The sequence below is a fragment of the Hibiscus syriacus genome, unplaced genomic scaffold (assembly GCF_006381635.1).
Source record: "Hibiscus syriacus cultivar Baekdansim isolate YM2019G1 unplaced genomic scaffold, ASM638163v2 tig00113156_pilon, whole genome shotgun sequence".
Lineage (NCBI taxonomy): Eukaryota > Viridiplantae > Streptophyta > Magnoliopsida > Malvales > Malvaceae > Hibiscus > Hibiscus syriacus.
Genome location: NW_024063446.1, coordinates 133,020 through 151,889, shown reverse-complemented (window position 1 = coordinate 151,889; position 18,870 = coordinate 133,020). Strand labels below are relative to the sequence as shown.

The following is an 18,870-nucleotide window of genomic DNA, read 5'->3' as shown; positions in this document are numbered from 1 at the left end:
AATGTAAAATTATGAAATTGACAAATTGGTTTATTTATTGGAATAGTCTTTCTCAGTATCAGATATAAAAAGAAAATTTATTTTTCAACGATTGTAAATACTGTGCAATTCTATGGAAATTTGATGGCATCTCTTTCACATAAATATATTGTTAACGCACCGTTTGAAAAATGTAAAATTTTAAAAATAATATACTCAAGGATAAAATTACCGTATATTTTACTTTTCTATCTAATTTTTTTATTAAACATTTGTTTTCACCCCTAAAATTTTATAATTTCAAGTTCGTCCTCCTAAAATTTTATAAATTCGAGATCGCCCACTATAACATAAATCATGCGTCCGTCCCTAAATACACTCTAAAATTATAAATAGATTCGATCGTTATATAATAAAATAAATTAATAATTTAAGTATATACATATTTAAACTATTTAAGATTCACTCAACAAAACTAAATGAAATATGTGAGACACTATGCCCTAACTTTTTTTTATGAAATAATAATCTAAGTCCATACAAGTTTAAACATTAAGTATTACATATTACTTTTGCAATTTAAATTTGATTCTTGTAATATTTATATTCAATTCTATTATTATTTTCTATATAATAAAATTTAAAACTAAATAAATATGAAAAAAGTTAGATATATTTTTATAGAATAAAATTTGAACTATGATATTTATACTTTAATGTTCAATTTTAAAATATAATCAAGTGTGTTTTATCAAAAAGAAAATAGGGTAAACTACGAATTTAGTACCTACATGATCAATTTTGGTATATTTTAATACCTAAACTTTTATTTTTTTTTCAAAACCATACTTAATATTTAGTTTTTGTTTCATTTTTGTGCCCGTCATTAACAACTTAACGCGTTTAATACATAAACTATCAATTTCGGTCTGTTTTAGTACTTGAATTTTCAAAAAAAATTCAAAACTTAACATTAAATTTTGAAAGGATATACTAAAATGAAATAAAAATTAAACTTTAAGTATATTTTAAAAAATTAAAAGTTTAAGTATTAAAATGGAGCAAAACTCATAGTTTGAGTGCTAAACGAGTAATTTACCAAAAAAAAGAATATAATCAAGTGTGTAGTTAAATATCTAAGTAATTGTTGCATATAGTTTTTTAGTAAAATTAATGTTTTTTAACAAATATGTATCAAATAAAATCATTTTAAATGGAAATTCCTTTCCGATAATTAATTTATTAGCTTAATTGAAATATTATTAATTAGTCAACAGTTAATTGAATTAAGAAGAAAATCCAGTTTACATGCAAAGTAATATATTCAATTACGCGTGAGTGGCAAAACGGAAAATAATTCAAAAACCAAGGTAATTTACTCTCCTTTTCACTCTTACACAATCGCACAAAAACCGCGCCTTTTCAACAGTATATATATACATATAAGCATCCAAAAACAAGTCCCAAAAAAAAACCAAATCGAAATTTTACAAAAAAAAATTGGCGATGGGAGGAATTGAGCTGCTTGGTCTGCAATTCAAAGCTTTGTTGAAGAAGAATCTGATACTCTCCCTGCGGAACAAGCGATCGACGTTTATCCAACTCTTCTCTTCGTTGTTCTTCATTTTCCTCCTGTTTGGCATCGACAGAGCAATCAATGCTCAAAACGGCAACACGACGACGTACGAGGACATTCGGGATCCGAAGCCGTTGGTGGCTCCGGCGATCCCTCCATGCGAGGACAAGTACTTTGTTAAGCTACCTTGCTACGACTTCGTTTGGAGCGGGAACGAAAGCCGGACCGTTGACAGGATCGTTAGAGCCATTAGAGAGAACAATCCCGACAGACCCATTCCCGATACTAAGGTAAAATAAAACAAATTTCTATATCTTCTCTGTTAATGAACACCGTGAACAGCGCCGGAGCCGTGGATTTTTTAGGGTGTCGGAATTGAATTATAATTTTTTGATGCAATTTTACCGTTCAGTAACTTAAAACGTTACGATTTCTGAAGGGATCTATCTGCAATATTACCATTTTGGTGTTTATTAACTTGGTTGTGATTTGTTTTTAATTCTGCTACTTTAATACGTTCATATATATTTTCTTTAAATTGGTTTTGTATTAGCAGAATGGAAGGGAAGTTCTGCTGTAGCAGTTATACTGGTTACTTGGATAAATAAAACAGTTACTTATCAAATAATATTATATATATATATATATATATATATATATATATTTGATGTATTTTTTTGCAGGTTAAATCGTTTAGGACTACTGGTGATGTAGATGAATGGCTATTCAATAATCCTATGCATGTCCCGGGAGCTTTGCATTTTAGAGAACTTAATGGAAGTGTGATTAGTTATGGTTTACAGACTAATTCTACTGCAATGATAAGACGGGGACAAATTGAAGATCCCACACTTAAATTCCAAATTCCACTACAAGTTGCTGCAGAACGTGAGATTGCTAGGTCACTAATTGGAGGTACTAAGTTCTTCTCCAATTAGGTAATTTTATTTGACGGATGTGATTTGTGTTTCTTTGTCTGATTTGTTTATATGATAATACAGATCCAAACTTTGGATGGACTGTTGAATTCAAGGAATTTGCTCACCCCGCAGAGGACAACTTTTCCACGTTGGCTACTGTTGGACCCATTTTTTTCCTTGCGATTGCAATGTTCAGTTTCGTGTTCGAGATTGGTTCGTTGGTGTCAGAGAAAGAACTCAAGCTTCGACAGGTCTCAAATTTTTATGTTTGAAACCGAGATTAGTTTTGCAATCTTAATACAGGAATACGATGAATTCAGTTTGTTACTTTTTTGATTCTTCCCCAACAGGCTATGACTATGATGGGTCTTCTTGATTCTGCCTATTGGTTATCATGGCTCACATGGGAGGGATTCATGACACTTATTTCGTCACTCTTTATAGTTCTGTTTGGAATGATGTTTCAGTTTGATTTTTTCTTGAACAACAGCTTTGCCGTTCTCTTCTCTGTCTTCTTCCTTTTCCAACTCAATATGGTAAAAACATGTTCCTTGATCTTTACAGATGATTTGTTTGTGTTTATGATTGCTTATGTTGATTTCGGCTCTTGATTAAGTAACGATTTGCGACTTGTATGCTTGATGGGCAGGTTGGTTTCGCCTTCATGCTGTCATCATTCATTAGCAAGTCATCTTCAGCCACTACTATTGGTTTCTTCATTTTTATAATCGGTTTTTTTACCCAGGCAATGATCCAACTCTAAACTTCTTGATTTTGAAGTACATGTTCAATTATATTTATAGGCCTTAGTTATTTATTGCAGATTGTTACTACTGCTGGATTCCCCTATACTCATAACTTTAGTCAGACTCTTCAAAATATCTGGTCATTATTCCCGCCCAATCTTCTTGCTGAAGCACTAAATCTTCTTTCTGGGGCTACTAACACTCCACAAGACATTGGAGTTAGCTGGAGTAGACGAACAGAATGTGCTCCAAATGATGACGAGTGTATAATAACAATTGTACGTCCATGGTTCAAAATTGAAAATTTTTGGTTGAGAATATTTCCCATTATATCTGTCTGCTTGTTCTCTTTTCATTTATGCTTTGTTTCTGCATGTCCTGACAGAATGATATCTACATATGGTTGGTGGCAACATTTTGTGTGTGGTTTGTTTTGGCTATCTACTTCGATAACATAATTCCAAATGCATCTGGTTTGAGAAGACCAGTATTTTACTTTTTGATGCCTGGGTATTGGACGGGGAAAGGTGGAAAGGAAGAAGGTAAATAAAAATAAATTCATATTCACGAATTTTCCTATGTGAACTAATGCGACTAACTTGTAGTTTTCTTTCTTTCTCTTCATAGAGGGTGGCATCTGTAGTTGTATTGGTTCAGCTCCACCTGTGGAGCATAATACTCCCGATGATGAAGATGTCCTTCAAGAGGAAAACCTTGTTAAAACACAAACAATGGAGGGTACAGTTGATCAAAATGTTGCAGTTCAAATACGCGGTCTTGCAAAGACATATCATGGGACCAGATCCTTTAGTTGCTGCTGTAAATGCAAGAAAACTGCACCATACCATGCTGTTAAGGTAAGCAATCCTTTTTTTTCCACCATAGTTTTCTCGCCTGACGCCAAATTTAAGTACCTGAACATAAATGATTTTCTCTTTCCAAGTACTGTTTATTTTCCTAATATACTTCAAAGGAAATTTCTCGGTCTAGGATGTTGGGTCCTTTAGGATGGTAACAGCAGTTTAATTTGATTGATTTTTGGCCTGCTAGCACCCTTTTGAGCAATTTTGAGTCGCAATTCATTCAACCACATCATTATGGCTCTGCGACGTTATTCAGTGTCTATATTGGTTCCGTCTTCAATATATTCATCAAGTTGTTCTTTTCTCATGATCTTAGCAGTTGCTGAATAACTGCAGTAAGGCTAGAGATGGAAAACATAATTTTGAATTTTTTATAGGAATTTATATTTCTGCTGTAAGTGGAGATTTATTTAAAATCTTTTGCTTAATTGTAAACTTGTCTTCAGGGCTTATGGGTGAACCTTGCAAAGGATCAACTATTTTGTCTTCTTGGACCCAATGGAGCTGGAAAAACCACAGCAATCAACTGCTTGACTGGCATAACACCTGTGACTAGCGGAGACGGTAAGATGCCTTGGTCCTCGAATCTTTTCTCTTGATGCGTATAATTCGGTACAATGAATCATCTATGGAAGTAACAATATGTTATAAATTGTAAACAGCACTGATCTATGGTAACTCTGTTCGAAGATCTGTTGGTATGTCAAATATTCGGAAAATCATCGGAGTTTGTCCTCAGGTAACCATTTCTCTCTCTCTCTCTGTCTCTCTCTCTGCCAATGCAGTCACTCAGAGTCGGCATGTGCATCAGTGCTTGCCATTTTTAGCATTTCTAAGTACGGATTTTCGTTCGAGTTGGATCTTAACGTTTTTTTCTTTTTGTGTTTTTGTAGTTTGATATCCTTGGAATGCTCTATCTGGTCAAGAACATCTTGAGTTGTTTGCTAATGTCAAAGGCCTACCTACATCTACAATCGAGTCGGTATGTACCGCATAGACTTGATGGAAATAATATTTACCCAAATTTTGTCTTGCATTTGTTTGTCTCTGAATCAACATCCCATCATATTTAACCATATAAATGTGTACTGGCATACCAGCATCTGAAAACTATATGAAATACTCTTTCAACCATCATCCTACCCATAAAGATTGATTTATTTACTCGAATTCTAGGTAGTTGAGAAGTCACTGGCTGAGGTCAGACTCACAGAAGATGCAAAAGTGAGAGCTGGGAGTTACAGTGGAGGAATGAGGCGTCGACTCAGTGTTGCAATTGCCCTTCTAGGGGACCCAAAGATGGTCATTTTGGATGAACCGGTACGTACTTCTGTTTCTTTCCATTTTTTATGCTTAAAAACAAACACTTTTTCCCTTGCTACGTTGTATTTATTACCGTATGATTGCAGACTACCGGTATGGATCCAATATCCAGAAGGCATGTCTGGGACATAATAGAGCGCGCAAAGAGAGGTCGTGTCATTGTCTTGACAACGCACTCTATGGAAGAAGCTGATGTTTTAAGCGACCGTATAGGAATCATGGTAAAGGGTAGGCTCAGCTGCCTCGGAACCTCAATCAGGTTGAAGTCACGATTCGGTACTGGTTTTATTGCTAATGTTAGCTTCACTGGAAGCAACAATGGGCTCAGCCCTCCCGATGGAGATGCAGTCGACACAGCATACCAACAGGAGTCTGTAAAGCGGTTCTTTAAAAACGTATGTTGCATAAATCCAACTTATTTAAGTATTCCGTCGAGTTCTAAACAGTTGGTTTCTCATTCCGGCTCGAACTTTTTCAGCGTCTAGATGTGGAGCCAAAGGAGGAGAACCGAAATTACTTGACATTCGTCATTCCGCACGATCGAGAAAAGCTTCTTACTGTGAGTACTCGATAATCTCTGTTGGAACAATCTTTTTCTTTTGGCTTTTCTTGTTTAACTGTTTCATTTCTTGACGTTTGTAATCTCGAACAGAAATTTTTCAAGGAGCTAGAAGAGAGAGAGCAGGAATTCGGCATAGCGGATATACAACTTGGTCTTACAACCCTCGAAGAAGTTTTCTTGAACATCGCAAGGCAAGCGGAGTTAGAAAGCGCGGCAGCCGAAGGACGACTAGTAACTTTGACGCTAACATCCGGAGCATCAGTTCAGGTAAGTGAATGTGATGAAAAAGAACACACACACACACACAACATATATATGTATATAACTATAAAGGAAGTTCAACATAATTTTTTATAAAAAAAAATCATTGAAACGCGATGCAGATACCCGTAGGTGCAAGGTTTGTGGGGATTCCGGGAACGGAATCTGCCGAGAATCCTAGAGGTATCATGGTTGAAGTCTACTGGGAGCAAGATGATTCCGGGACACTCTGCATTTCTGGTCACTCTGCCGAAATTCCATTACCTCATAATGCTCAGCCGATGGTTTCTCCGCCTAATACCTGGAACCCCTTTGGCCGGAGGGTACCAGTTCGAGGAGTCGTGATCGACCCGAACGACAATGTCACACCTACTTCATAGCCATTCATAATGGACACCTTATTTTCATACTCTTTTTGCATGTTTGCTTGAACCACTATAGTCTTCTTTCAGGTCTTCTGAGTTTTTGTTTTGTTTTACTTTTTAGTGGGGGGTATAGAACATAATTTTTTTTGTAATTATATTTGTATTTAAGTTCTTAATATTTTGTCCATTAATAGAAGCCTTTAATGTTATATGTGATTTTATCATGAATTTCCTACGGAGCCTTGCAACTTCTTAACTTTAGGGTTTTTTTCTTTAATCATACTCCCAGTCCCTATACTCTCTGAACTCTTAAAATTTTAGTCATTCTGTTCTTAATTTCAGGAATTGAGTACTTTTATGTCATTAAAAAACAAAGTTCAATAAACAACAATACAACTGTAATTAAATTTGAATATGTTGTATTTGAATATTCAAAATTCTAATTAATATCACGTACTCCAATTTAACAAAAATCAACTAGCAATTTTAACAATTGGGGACCAAATTCGTAAAATTAAAGGCAAAGAGGCTAAATTCAAAAAACCCAAAAGAGTAAAAGACCAAGGAATTAGAAACCAAGAAGCTCTAACAGTAATACACATCTAGGAGGAGGCCAAGAACAACTATAAATAGCAACAATACATCAGCAGCAGCAAGGAGAGATTAGTACAAAGAAACGAGATGAAAATTTCACGACAAAGATGATTGTTTGGATATATTACCGGAAATGTCATTACATCTCTTCCTTTAGTATTGTTGGATTACCGACGTTTTGGACTAAAATGCCTTAATTTTTTTTTCAAAAATATTCTTATTATGTCATTGAATAATAAAAATTCTACGAAAGTTAAATTACAAATTTATCCTTAAAATATTTTAGATTTACAAAAAAAAAGTCTATAATTAAAATTTTATATGAAGTTCAGGGGTTAAAATAAATTTTACCCTTTCATTAAACCTTTTTATATTTTCAATTTTGTAAAAAAAATTATATAAATTTTATGAATTTAATTTTTTAAAGAAAATATATAAATATTTTCCAACTTGTTAAAAAACAAATATATAATAAGGACAATTTGGTCAAATATATTCCAATAATCTTTTATTCCTTTAACCAAATACGGTAATCTTACATTCCTGCTAAACCAACAAATACAAAATACAACATTCCCAGTAATCCTATTCCCTGATAATCTTTTATTCCCACTGATAATCTTGCATTCCCATGAACCATACGCACCCTAAGGGTAAATTACACAAAATATCATTGGACTTTATTTTATCCTCTATTTCATTTGTTATACTTTAAATTTATTCAATTTTCTCACTAAATTTAATACATGTAGATCTTTTTGTCACTTCGAAGTTAAATAGTTAACGAAGTTAAAACAATGTTATTTTTTAAAAATGAAATTTTCACCAAAACAACGTCGTTCACATCTATATAACAATCAATTTATAACATAATTAGTAAGAAAATGACTGTGTGACCAAAAAAATTAAATGTATTAAGTTGTGAGAAAATTGAATAAATTTAAAGTATAATGAGCGAAACAGGAAAGAGAATAAATTTCAGTGATGATTGATATAATTTACTCTATAAATAGTTAAATGAGATTTCTTGGCCACCCGTGGGCGACTTGTTCAATAAAATTATTATATATTTGTTCAAAGTAAGAATTGTTGAATGAGTCTTACGGATAAAATAAACGAATTGAATTGGAAAATGTGAAGAGCTTTGTTAGGAGTTTAATATTGTTCAACTTTAAATTTAACTCAACATGTATTATTATCTAATATAAAAATTTTGAAAAAAGTTATAGATTAAATTAAAGGTAAATATACGAACTAACTTACCTCAGTTGTTAAAACAATTGTTGTTATTCTTAGAGTTATGGGTTTGAGTATCTGCGACTATAGCAGGACGATTGAGTGTTTATTGTCAAATGATTGAGAGTATTTAAAACATATATTACTTTATAATCACTTTAGTTTAATAAAAAAATAAAGATAAATGTATGGTTTTATGTTATATGTGTAAAAATAAAAATATATATTAGAAGCTTAAAAGGTGTAAAATTACAATTTTTAACTTTTAAGGGTATAAAATTAAATTATCAATAAAAGATATATAAAATATTAAAATCATATAAAAAAGTTAAATTTTATGAGCATCTTAACATTCCCTTGATCAATCTAATATTATTTTTTAGTCAATAATATATTGACATTTTTAGGTTCCTAAACTTATACTTTAAATCTAAATAGAAAAACTATATTATTAGGACAATATTTAAATAAATTATGACAAAATAAATAATAATATTATTAAAATAATTGCCATAAATTTTGGTTTTGTGGCAATTAAAGAATAAACGGAATGAGTATAATTTGTCTTGCAAGCTAACCTCACATCCACAAGTCTCAACTCTCAGTAGGTTGCCTTGTTGTCTCCCTTTATTTTCACATATTTACACCCTAAAGCAAAATATTTTTTCACAAAATAAAAATAAATAAATAAAGATACTAATAATAATTGCAAATCTTTATATCCTAAAATAGGATTACCAATTAATTATGGAAATTATTATTTAATTACCCTCTAAGAAATAGATTAATCGTTCTCTATAGTTTTAACATATTTTGTTTATAAAATAAAAAAATAGTGTGAAATTTACAAGACAGAAGACAGAAGCTGTGACAACAACTACCGTCACAGCCACTCCCAATTTACTTGGAAAAAGCAAAGAGAGGGTTGGACAACATAGAGAACGGGAAGAAGAGAGCAGCCTCCATTTCTCTTCCCGAATAACATTTTTTTTTCAATAAAGGCTTGCCCTTTAGTTCTCTCTGAAACAAACCCAGATTTTTCAACTCCATTCTCAGGTATTTCTCTTCTCATAAACTATGATCTTTTTTTTTTTTTGCATTATGTTGATCCTATTATTTACTGGGTTTCAGCTCTTTTGCTTCTACATGGTTTTAAGACCAATGTATACTTTTTTTTATTCCTTTATTCGACGATTGAGCACATAGGTCTTGTTGGTTAATTCTCAGATGTAGAGGAAATTGCATGTTCTTTGTATGATTTTCTTTTTTTTCTTATGTCGTGGTCATTGTCTTTTGGGTTTAAAGTGAGTGTTTTAAGGGCGACAAAGAAGAAAAAGTGCGGTGGTTTGATTTTTAGAAGCACTAGGAGATAAGTCAAATGAAAAGATATCTCTAGCGATATGAATGGCGTTTTTGGGGGGATTTTTGCTTGGCTGTTCTTCTGTTGTTTACGTTGATCTGTTATGTAAAAGACAGAACTTGGTGTTATTTGAAGTTATTTGCAGTACTTGATTGATTCTTTTTCTGCTGACTGATTCTGTTGTCGTTTAGAGTACACTTTTTCTTCGTTTGATACTAAGGTTCATGGAGAATTTAGAGGGGAAGGGACTGCCAAATTATGTGATTTGGGGATCTAGTTCTAGAAATTTTGGGAGATCGAAAACATAGAGCACTGTATGATTGGTTTTTAGTGGATTTTGAACTGTTAGTATGGAAATTAGTGGATAGAAAAATAATGGATCATTTCTTTTTGACAGGGAAAAAAGGGAATCACTTTTTGCATGATATAATTGTCATTCTTTTCAGCTATTTATGTTTCTCTGTCGCATTATAAGCGTTTGAATGTCTCCTCTGGGATCGGTTCTTTTTCGTTCCGGAAAACTATTCATATACAGTTGAAGAGTGTAGATAAGGTGTCCAGAATGGTTGATATTGGTGGGCAAAATGTTGTAGGCTCATGGACTGCTGTCATTTGTAATTAACGAAGAGGGTTAGAGCTGAAACATCTTTCAGTAACATACTATTTATGGAAAACCTCTTATGAACAACAAGCTGTTTGTTTATTTTGCGATAGAATTTCGAGTGTGATTCTTATTTGGTGAGAAACACCATGCAAAGTTGAGATGAAATCACATCTTATTTTCTATGATGTACGACCTGCTGTTTTGCTTTTCCGGATGTGAGTGAGGACATCGAAGGACACTGCCTTTGGTTTGGTTTAGTGCCGTGTCTTTGTATAGTCGGTGCTTTTCTTATTTGTTGATCAATGGGGGTTAAACTATTTCTCTTCCATGAAAAATCTTATGGTCTGTGCAGATCATGTTACGAGCAAAGCATATTGGTAACCTGTCTAATGGTGCAAGATCATTTCTATTTAGTGGCTCACGAGGCACTGCTGCAGATGGAAATTCGTGCATGTGCCCGGAAGATGAGACCTGTGTTTCAAGAAGTCAGAACATAAGAAATGAAGCTTTGTCGAAATCCTCGGCTACGGGAGCTCTTACGTTGGGGACTGTATCCCAAGTTGTAGATTCTAATGAAGCCGAGAGAGCAACACAGCCTGTCTCTCATCCTATTCCTTTGCGTAGATCTAACATTGTAAATTCTGCTAGCAGCACTAATGCCGTTCAACATGATGAACGCGGAACAGCTACCATTTCTGATCAGTTTGTTAAAGTAGGCATCGAAGCTGTGTCATTATTGTCAGATCTGATGAATTATAAACTTCCTTTGTTCGACGGGGGTGCGATATTAAGCTCACCTAGACACTATGTGGTTGAACCGACAAGGACTCTTCCAAATATAAAATCTCCTGCTTTCAAGCCTGTCAAAAGAGAGAACTTTTCCAAAGTCAACGCAAAACAGTCATCTAAAGTAGCATATGGGGAAAAATCAACAGTTAGCTACCATGGTACAAAAGATAGAGGCAACAAATCCAATTTTGTCAAAGGTTACAAGCGAGTTTCGAATGCTGAATTTGTGGATTCATCAGAAACCCATGGTAGTTCTGCTAATACTTATGATAGGAGGAAGCCTATAGCACAGAGAGTGAAAGCTCAATCTCATCGTTTCATGTCAAATTTTAATTCCAATGTAATACCTTCAAGTGCAAAGGTTTCAGATTCCGGCATGGATGGCTTCAGGAAATCCTTTAGAGACATGAAAATGGCAACTGGAGTTTCTATGAGCAGACCTCTAGGAGGCAATGGGCACGTGTGGAAGCTGTATCCCAGATATTGCAACAGCTGAAGTGGGGCCCTGCTGCAGAGCAGGCTCTTGAAAATCTCAACTTTTCAATGGATGCATATCAAGCTAACCAAGTTCTAAAGCAGATACCAGATCCTTCAGTTGCTCTCGGCTTTTTCTATTGGCTGAAAAATAAGGCTGGATTCAAGCATGATGGTCACACATATACCACCATGGTGGGTATCCTTGGTCGCGCGAGGCAATTTGGGGCGATAAATAGATTGCTTGACCAGATGGTGAAGGATAACTGTCAGCCAAATGTTGTGACATACAATCGTCTTATTCACAGTTATGGACGTGCAAACTACTTGAAAGAAGCTATCGATGTGTTCAATCAAATGCAGGAAATAGGTTGCGAACCTGATCGTGTCACATATTGTACTCTTATCGATATCCATGCCAAAGCTGGGGTTCTTGATGTTGCCAAAGACTTGTACCAAAGAATGCAAGCAGTTGGCCTTTCTCCTGATACATTCACTTATGGTGTGATAATCAACTGTCTTGGAAAGGCTGGGCACTTGCCTTCTGCCGACAGGCTGTTTTGTGAGATGGTCGATCAAGGTTGCGTTCCTAATATAGTCACCTACAACATCATGATCTCTTTGCATGCAAAGGCGAGGAACTATGACAGTGCTTTAAAATTTTACCATGATATGCAAAATGCCGGATTTGAACCCGACAAGGTCACATACAGCATAGTAATGGAAGTGCTTGGACACTGTGGATATCTGGATGAAGCTGAAGCAATTTTCGGTGTGATGAAAAGGAAAAACTGGGTGCCTGATGAACCTGTTTACAGCCTTCTGGTTGACATATGGGGTAAGGCTGGTAATATCGAGAAGGCTTGGCAATGGTATCAGGCCATGCTACAAGCTGGGCTGCTCCCAAATGTTCCTACTTACAATTCTTTGCTCAGTGCGTTCCTTAGGGTACACAGGTTGTCGGATGCTTATAACTTGCTGCATAGCATGCTTGATTTGGGTTTAAATCCTTCATTGCAAACTTATACCTTGCTCCTGAGTTATTGTACGGAAGCCAGTCACCATATGATATGGGGACTTGTTGCCAGCTCTTGTCTGTTACAGGTCATCCTGCACATATGTTTCTGCTAAGTATGCCTTCAGCGGGACCCGATGGTCGAAATGTGCGGGATCATGTGGTCATGTTCTTGGATATGATGCACAGTGAGGATAGAGAGAGCAAGAGGGGGCTGGTAGATGCTGTTGTGGATTTTCTTCACAAATCGGGGCTAAAAGAGGAGGCCGGGTCTGTTTGGGAAGTAGCCATGGAGAAGAACGTGTATCCCGACACTGTTAGAGAGAAAAGCTCATGTTATTGGCTGATCAACCTGCATGTGATGTCGGACGGTACTGCTGTAACAGCATTGTCTAGGACACTTGCCTGGTTTCGCCAACAAATGTTGGTCTCAGGAGTCACTCCCAGCAGGATCGATATAGTGACTGGATGGGGCAGGCGTAGCAGGGTTACCGGATCATCACTCGTGCGACAAGCTGTTCAAGATCTTCTTAACATTTTTAGCTTTCCGTTCTTCACCGAGAACGGCAATTCCGGGTGTTTTGTAGGGTGTGGAGAGCCTCTTACAGATGGTTACTTCAATCATACGTGGAGCGGATGCATTTACTGTAGTTTCCGGTGCCCGGGCCGGAGCACAATGGAGTTTTGTTGCTGGAAGTAGAAGAGGTTTTTTTGTATATTATTAGCTGCCTTTTCTATAGTTAAATAAGGAGCTGATCCCAGCTTCTTCATTTTGTTGCGGTTTAGATGAGCTTTTTGATTGAAAACTCGAACCCGACATTGAATCCGAATGCTTAGGATTGGCGATTGAGCAGCAGGATATATTTAATGGTTAATGGCAAAAACTTTTGGCTGAGAAGTTTTATGTACATGATCTAAATTGTTCTATTCATTTCAAAATTCTTTAGAATAATTTCATATATATTTTATTGCGTTGAAATAACTTATTAATAGTTATTTTACACTCAAATAATTTCTTCAACGCTTAAATTATATTAAACTAGAGCTTTAATTTTTAGTATTTATTATACAAGCCCTAAACATTAATTAATCATTCATTTTTCGTTTGAACTACAACTTGTTTAAATATATACGAACATTAAAACTTAGATAAATTATGTTAAAATTACAATGGAGGTTAGGCTAGGTCGTTGCAGCGGCATAAATCTGAAGCAGCATCTTCATCACTGTTGCAAAGAAAGGGAGATAAAAATGGGTTGGATTCATCTTCGGGAAGTGGTTGGAGGAGGAGGAAGAATGGTTCTACAGCTGAAAGGAAAGATTGGGTTCGATCATTTTGAAATTCAACGAGTATGACTTGAAGAATGCTTACAGCGGACTTTTGGTTGCTGTTCATCGCTATGATATGCGGAATGGGTTCGCGGAACTTCCTCGGTCGGTTCGGGGTGGGTTTTTTGTCGGACATTTTGTTACACAAAGGTTGGCCCAGGCCATTGTTCATGGTCATCAAACTAGCAACATTGACGTTTGGTCACTTGATTGTTTCTTCCGTTTCCCCGAGAACTTGTACGTCGGCTCGATCGTGGTCGGCATCTGCTACGGTTCGCAGTGGTTGTTGATGCCGACCATCACCTCTGAGGTCTTCGGGGTTCAACATATGGGAACGATCTTCAACACGATCGCATATTGATAATTATTTAAAATTTTCAAAAGTGTCATTGTCTTGATCAATCCTTACATATTGATTCATACACATATTGATAATGAAATTGAAAATTATAAAAATCAAACTAAATAAAAACTTAAGCATATAATTATCTAAAATAAAATTTCATAAGTATGGATAAAGAACTTATATAGTATAAAATCAATGTTTGACATCTAACCTTGGAATTTAAACATATTTAAACGTTAATATATGATTTTAAAAATTAAAGATTAAGTAAAATTTATTAAACATTTTAATTTATGACCGAATTAATAGAATGTATAAATTTTAGAGATTAGAATTATTATATTATCATTTTCGTTGAGTCGGTTCTCAAAATTAACCAAAACATAAATATGATTTTACCTAAAAATCTAATCGAGTAGTCAAAACAAAAATATTAGAATAAGTGGTATACCAAATTGATAATTTACTCAAAAAAGTTGTGCCTATGGATAAATGCAGAGTTACACGCAGGTAATGCACAAAATAGAACATCGAATAAAGATTATAAATCCCTACTCCCAACTCCGACGTGAGATTTCCATTGCCGATCGTCGTTATCGCTCATTATTTATCTTTTCTGCCCCTTGGCCTACTGAAACTGAAAGACGAAATATCTGCACTTGCGATTTGATATCCATAAGAAGCAGAAAAAACCCCTAAAGAATTTGGGAAAATTGACAGAAGGAGAAATTCGAAGAGAAAAAGAAGATGAAGACGACAAAGGGAGGCAAAGTGATGAACCCTACGGATTCCTATCGTAAGGAACTCCGTAAGAAAGAACTGAAGCGGGTAAAAAGTTCCTACATTATTCCGTACCTTTTTAGGGTTTTTGATTTCTTTTTTTATTGCAGTGAGGCTTAATTCTTCTTTGTTTCATGTTTTAAAAATCAATCGCACCTCTCATTCTGCCCTAATTTCTTGTTTGGATAAAAGAAATTCAAAACTATTTAACCTGATTTGAAGAACTTAGCTTTTTTTAACCTAAATAAATGAATTTACGAATGACAGTGTTGAATTCGAGGGAAAGTTTTGGCTTCAATATTGATATTCGTCTTAAATAAGCTTTTGAAACAAAAGTTAAAGCATAACAGCGTTGTATAATTTTATTTAGTTGCTTTGGAATCGAACTTGTAAATATAAGTAACTGTCTCACCTTACAATTCTCATATACTTAATGTTTTAATTGTTTTTAGTGCGTACTTTATTCTAACAGAACAAGAAGGAAAGGAAGAAGGTGAGAGAGGTAGGAATTCTGAAGAAGGATCCACAGGCAATCAAGGAGCAGATTGACAAGTTAGAAATGATGAGTAAGTCGTTCCATTATGATGTTTCATGATATATTGATTGATTGATGACTTAATACCTGTTTAGATGCAAATTAGCACTTAATTAAAATGAGCAGAGCTTATTGGGGATTGCTTTGATTTGAAGTTAGAAAATTTTATTTGGAATGGAATGTCCTATTTTCCCCCTTGGTCGGAAAACTATAGTTCTAATGCAGAGGACTGATCAAACCTTCATTTGTAGATGATTCTACTCTGTTTTACCCTTCCATTCGAGGGGGGTTCTGTTACTATGTGGCATTTAGTCATTTTCTTGAGCGTGGAATAAACCATTTCTTAACTACTGCGAAGAACATAGTTTTCAAAAGAAGTGGGAAAAATCAGTTTCCTTTAAGTAATTTCCATGTACATCTTCCTTTGATGAAGTTGTTCTTGAATTTGATGCAGCATAAAGATGGAAAAAGATTGATTTTTCCTTTTTCTAGATGGCAATCTGAATGAAAATATGTTTTTCTTTTACATATTACAATATTGATGTAACAACTACATACACAAGTTTTCTTTTCCCTTCTCTTTCTTCCATTCATTTTATTTGAAGAAAGGTTGAACGGGTATTGTAAGTGGTTAGAGAAATGTATTCCTGTACTTGACCTTTTTTATGTAGTTCATCTTGTTCTCACTAGTATATTTGGTTATTTCTTTAGTAATTTTTAATTTTTAAATGCAGTCTTGTTTACTGTCATTTATATTCAATAACTTCGTTGAGCTATATTACAGAAGCTGAAGGTGCTTTGGACAAAGCAAGAAAACACAAGAAGAGACAACTTGAAGACACACTTAACCTTGTCTTAAAGAAAAGGAAGGTAATAATTTAAGTGATTAAGATTGTAACTTCTTTTTGAAGAAATAATTACTGGTTTATGCTTTTTTCTGTCATTTATTAGAATTAGTTGTTTGCATGAGATAACTACACTATTCATTGCTCTGTTGCGCAGGAATATGAAGATAAAATGAAGGAGAAGGGTGAGACCCCTGTTATGTTCAGGTAAATAGACAATTCTCTTTATGATGTGTTCCTTTATGCTTCAGTCCATCTTCAAAAAATTTCATTTACCAACTATAATTTATCTTTGCTGCAGTCACTTGGGGCCTCCTCGGAGGAGGACAACTGCAGAAGAAGATGAGAGAGCGAAGTGTCCTAAACCTGAAGTAAATCTGAATGAGACAGTTAACATCTACAATTATATTTTGATGCCTGCTAGGTTGGGGTCTAATTTATACCATTCCTTTTTTCCCCTTATATTCAGGACTCTGTTTATTATCATCCTACTCTGAATCCCACAGGGGCTCCACCACCTGGAAAGCCACCAATGTATAAATCATCAATAGGTGTAGTAACTTCCTCTTTGATTTGTTTTCTGCTGTAACACTGTTCTTTTTACTGGACTTCTGACCTAAATAGTTAAGCTGGTTTTGTTCTCTCTCTCATGCTGTTATTCTCCTTTTGTTTTGGCCTTCAGGACCTAGAATTCCATTGTCTGGTGCTTCATCGAGTGCTGCTGCTGCATCCTCACAGACCGAGTCAGAGGATACTTCTGCAGCTATACCACCTCCACCTCCTTTGCCAGATACCGATAAATCGAATTCAGGGGACGTCTCTGTTGCACCTGATTCTTTGCCTCTACCACCCCCACCTCCAATGCCTCCCAAGCCTGCCACGGAAAACTTGGGTATTCCTTTGCCTCCTCCCCCTGGTCCACCACCACCTCCTGGTTCCCCACCTAAAGTGCAAGTTACAGTTCGCCCTCCACTACCACCACCTCCTCCCCTTCCACAGTCCATGCTGCCACCTCTCTCGGGCACTAGTGAAAATGAACGGGAGAAAACATCTGTACCGTCAGATGACTCAACCTCCAAGGAACTGTCTCAGGTTAGCTTTTCTTCTCCATGCTCTCTGGATATGATGCTGCCTTTCTGACTTGAAAATGCATCAATTGTTTTAGCTTATTTTGACTCAACCTCCAAGAAAGTGTTCATCTTTATCTCTCTCTCTCTCTCTGTGTCCTTAGGTGCCTCCTCCTGTAATGCCCTCTAAATTGGCAATAAACCAGGCTGAAGATGCTTCGTCAGAATCTGATGCAAATCACCATTCAGTGATAAAAGATTTCACTAATATGGTTCCGCCACCCCCACCTCCTCCCAGACAACAACCTCCTGTGCCTGGACCTGCCATGGCCCCAGTTTTACATCCTGATGTATTACCTCCTGGAATATCTCGATTCCCTCCAGTAGCACCTCCAGACATGCGGGCACATTTATCTGCTAGTGGACTTCCTGGTCAAGCTCCTCCTGGAATGATGGTCCCACTGATGCCCAGACCACCTTTGGGTCCTCCACCAGGACCTCCACCAATGATGAGACCACCACTTCCTCCCGGTCCTCCCCCTACTGCAATGGATGATTATAATTATGCACATCGACCACCCTTACCACAGAAACCATCATACGTTAAATCTGCAGCACCTACTGTTATTAAGCGGCCACTGGCTCAGCACCAGCCAGAACTTACGGCTATGGTAAGTATACTTCCTATTGCTACTTTTATGGTACTTTAATATTTATTTGAGGACATGATATATTGCCAAAACTCTGGAAAATCGCTGCTGGGTATGTGTTTATGATGTAAGCTTTAATGGGTTTAGGTCCCTGCATCAGTTCGAGTAAGGAGGGAGATTGCTGCCCCAAAAGCAAAACCAAAGCCTTCACTCTCGACCGTGGCAACGGCAGCAGCCAAGCCTTTAGCTCCTACCATTGTGAAGCAAGAATCCACCAGCTCATCACCGGCTCCAAAGGCACAGAGTATTGACGACTCATACACCGCATTTTTGGAAGATATGAAAGCACTAGGTGCACTAGATGGCTGATATCTGCTATGACTTTCAAGATGTCAAGGAAAAGTTGCTTCTGCACAATATAATAAAACCGTATTATCATTCTACGGTGCCTGCGTTACTGTCAAGGAGCCGGGTTTCATGTTGTGCTGCAATTTTTCTTATGGCAGATTTCCAGATCTTTGTAGTTTGTGAGATTGTATGACTCGGCAATTTTTGTCAGAGTGAAGGTTAAAATATAGCGGCTAAAATTGCATTTTTCGTTTGGCAATTGTAATTTTACTGTTGTTTACTCCTCTTCTGATTAAGGGCACA

General features: G+C 35.9%; 2 protein-coding genes and 1 pseudogene across 2 annotated transcripts; all 3 read left to right on the top strand.

The window, feature by feature from the left end:
* Nucleotides 1-1,459: 1,459 nt before the first annotated feature.
* Nucleotides 1,460-6,750, top strand: LOC120186037 (ABC transporter A family member 2-like). Its single transcript, XM_039190096.1, is given in 17 exon segments — nt 1,460-1,845; nt 2,239-2,470; nt 2,557-2,726; nt 2,826-3,011; nt 3,125-3,220; nt 3,299-3,499; nt 3,607-3,763; nt 3,849-4,078; nt 4,531-4,648; nt 4,747-4,823; nt 4,978-4,984; nt 4,987-5,066; nt 5,261-5,404; nt 5,494-5,802; nt 5,886-5,966; nt 6,060-6,236; nt 6,353-6,750. Coding segments are annotated over 17 exon segments (2,883 nt in total). The 5' UTR covers nt 1,460-1,485; the 3' UTR covers nt 6,611-6,750.
* A 2,571-nt stretch (nt 6,751-9,321) lies between these two features.
* LOC120186022 lies at nt 9,322-13,562 on the top strand (annotated as a pseudogene).
* A 1,317-nt stretch (nt 13,563-14,879) lies between these two features.
* LOC120186041 (protein EARLY FLOWERING 5-like) lies at nt 14,880-18,811 on the top strand. Its single transcript, XM_039190099.1, has 9 exons — nt 14,880-15,170; nt 15,595-15,688; nt 16,442-16,527; nt 16,660-16,709; nt 16,804-16,873; nt 16,972-17,053; nt 17,185-17,594; nt 17,734-18,240; nt 18,367-18,811. Exons 1-9 carry the CDS (start codon nt 15,090-15,092, stop codon nt 18,586-18,588), a joined length of 1,602 nt encoding a protein of 533 aa, XP_039046030.1. The 5' UTR covers nt 14,880-15,089; the 3' UTR covers nt 18,589-18,811.
* The last annotated feature ends 59 nt before the right edge of the window (nt 18,812-18,870 follow it).

What these genes read in the sequence shown, in the direction of transcription:
- LOC120186041 (XM_039190099.1), top strand. Translation starts at nt 15,090, where the DNA reads ATGAAGACGACAAAGGGAGGCAAAGTGATGAACCCTACGGATTCCTAT. An exon ending in GTAAGAAAGAACTGAAGCGG is followed by an intron (nt 15,171 to 15,594) that starts GTAAAAAGTTCC and finishes TTATTCTAACAG; the next exon opens with AACAAGAAGGAAAGGAAGAA. An exon ending in TTGTCTTAAAGAAAAGGAAG is followed by an intron (nt 16,528 to 16,659) that starts GTAATAATTTAA and finishes TCTGTTGCGCAG; the next exon opens with GAATATGAAGATAAAATGAA.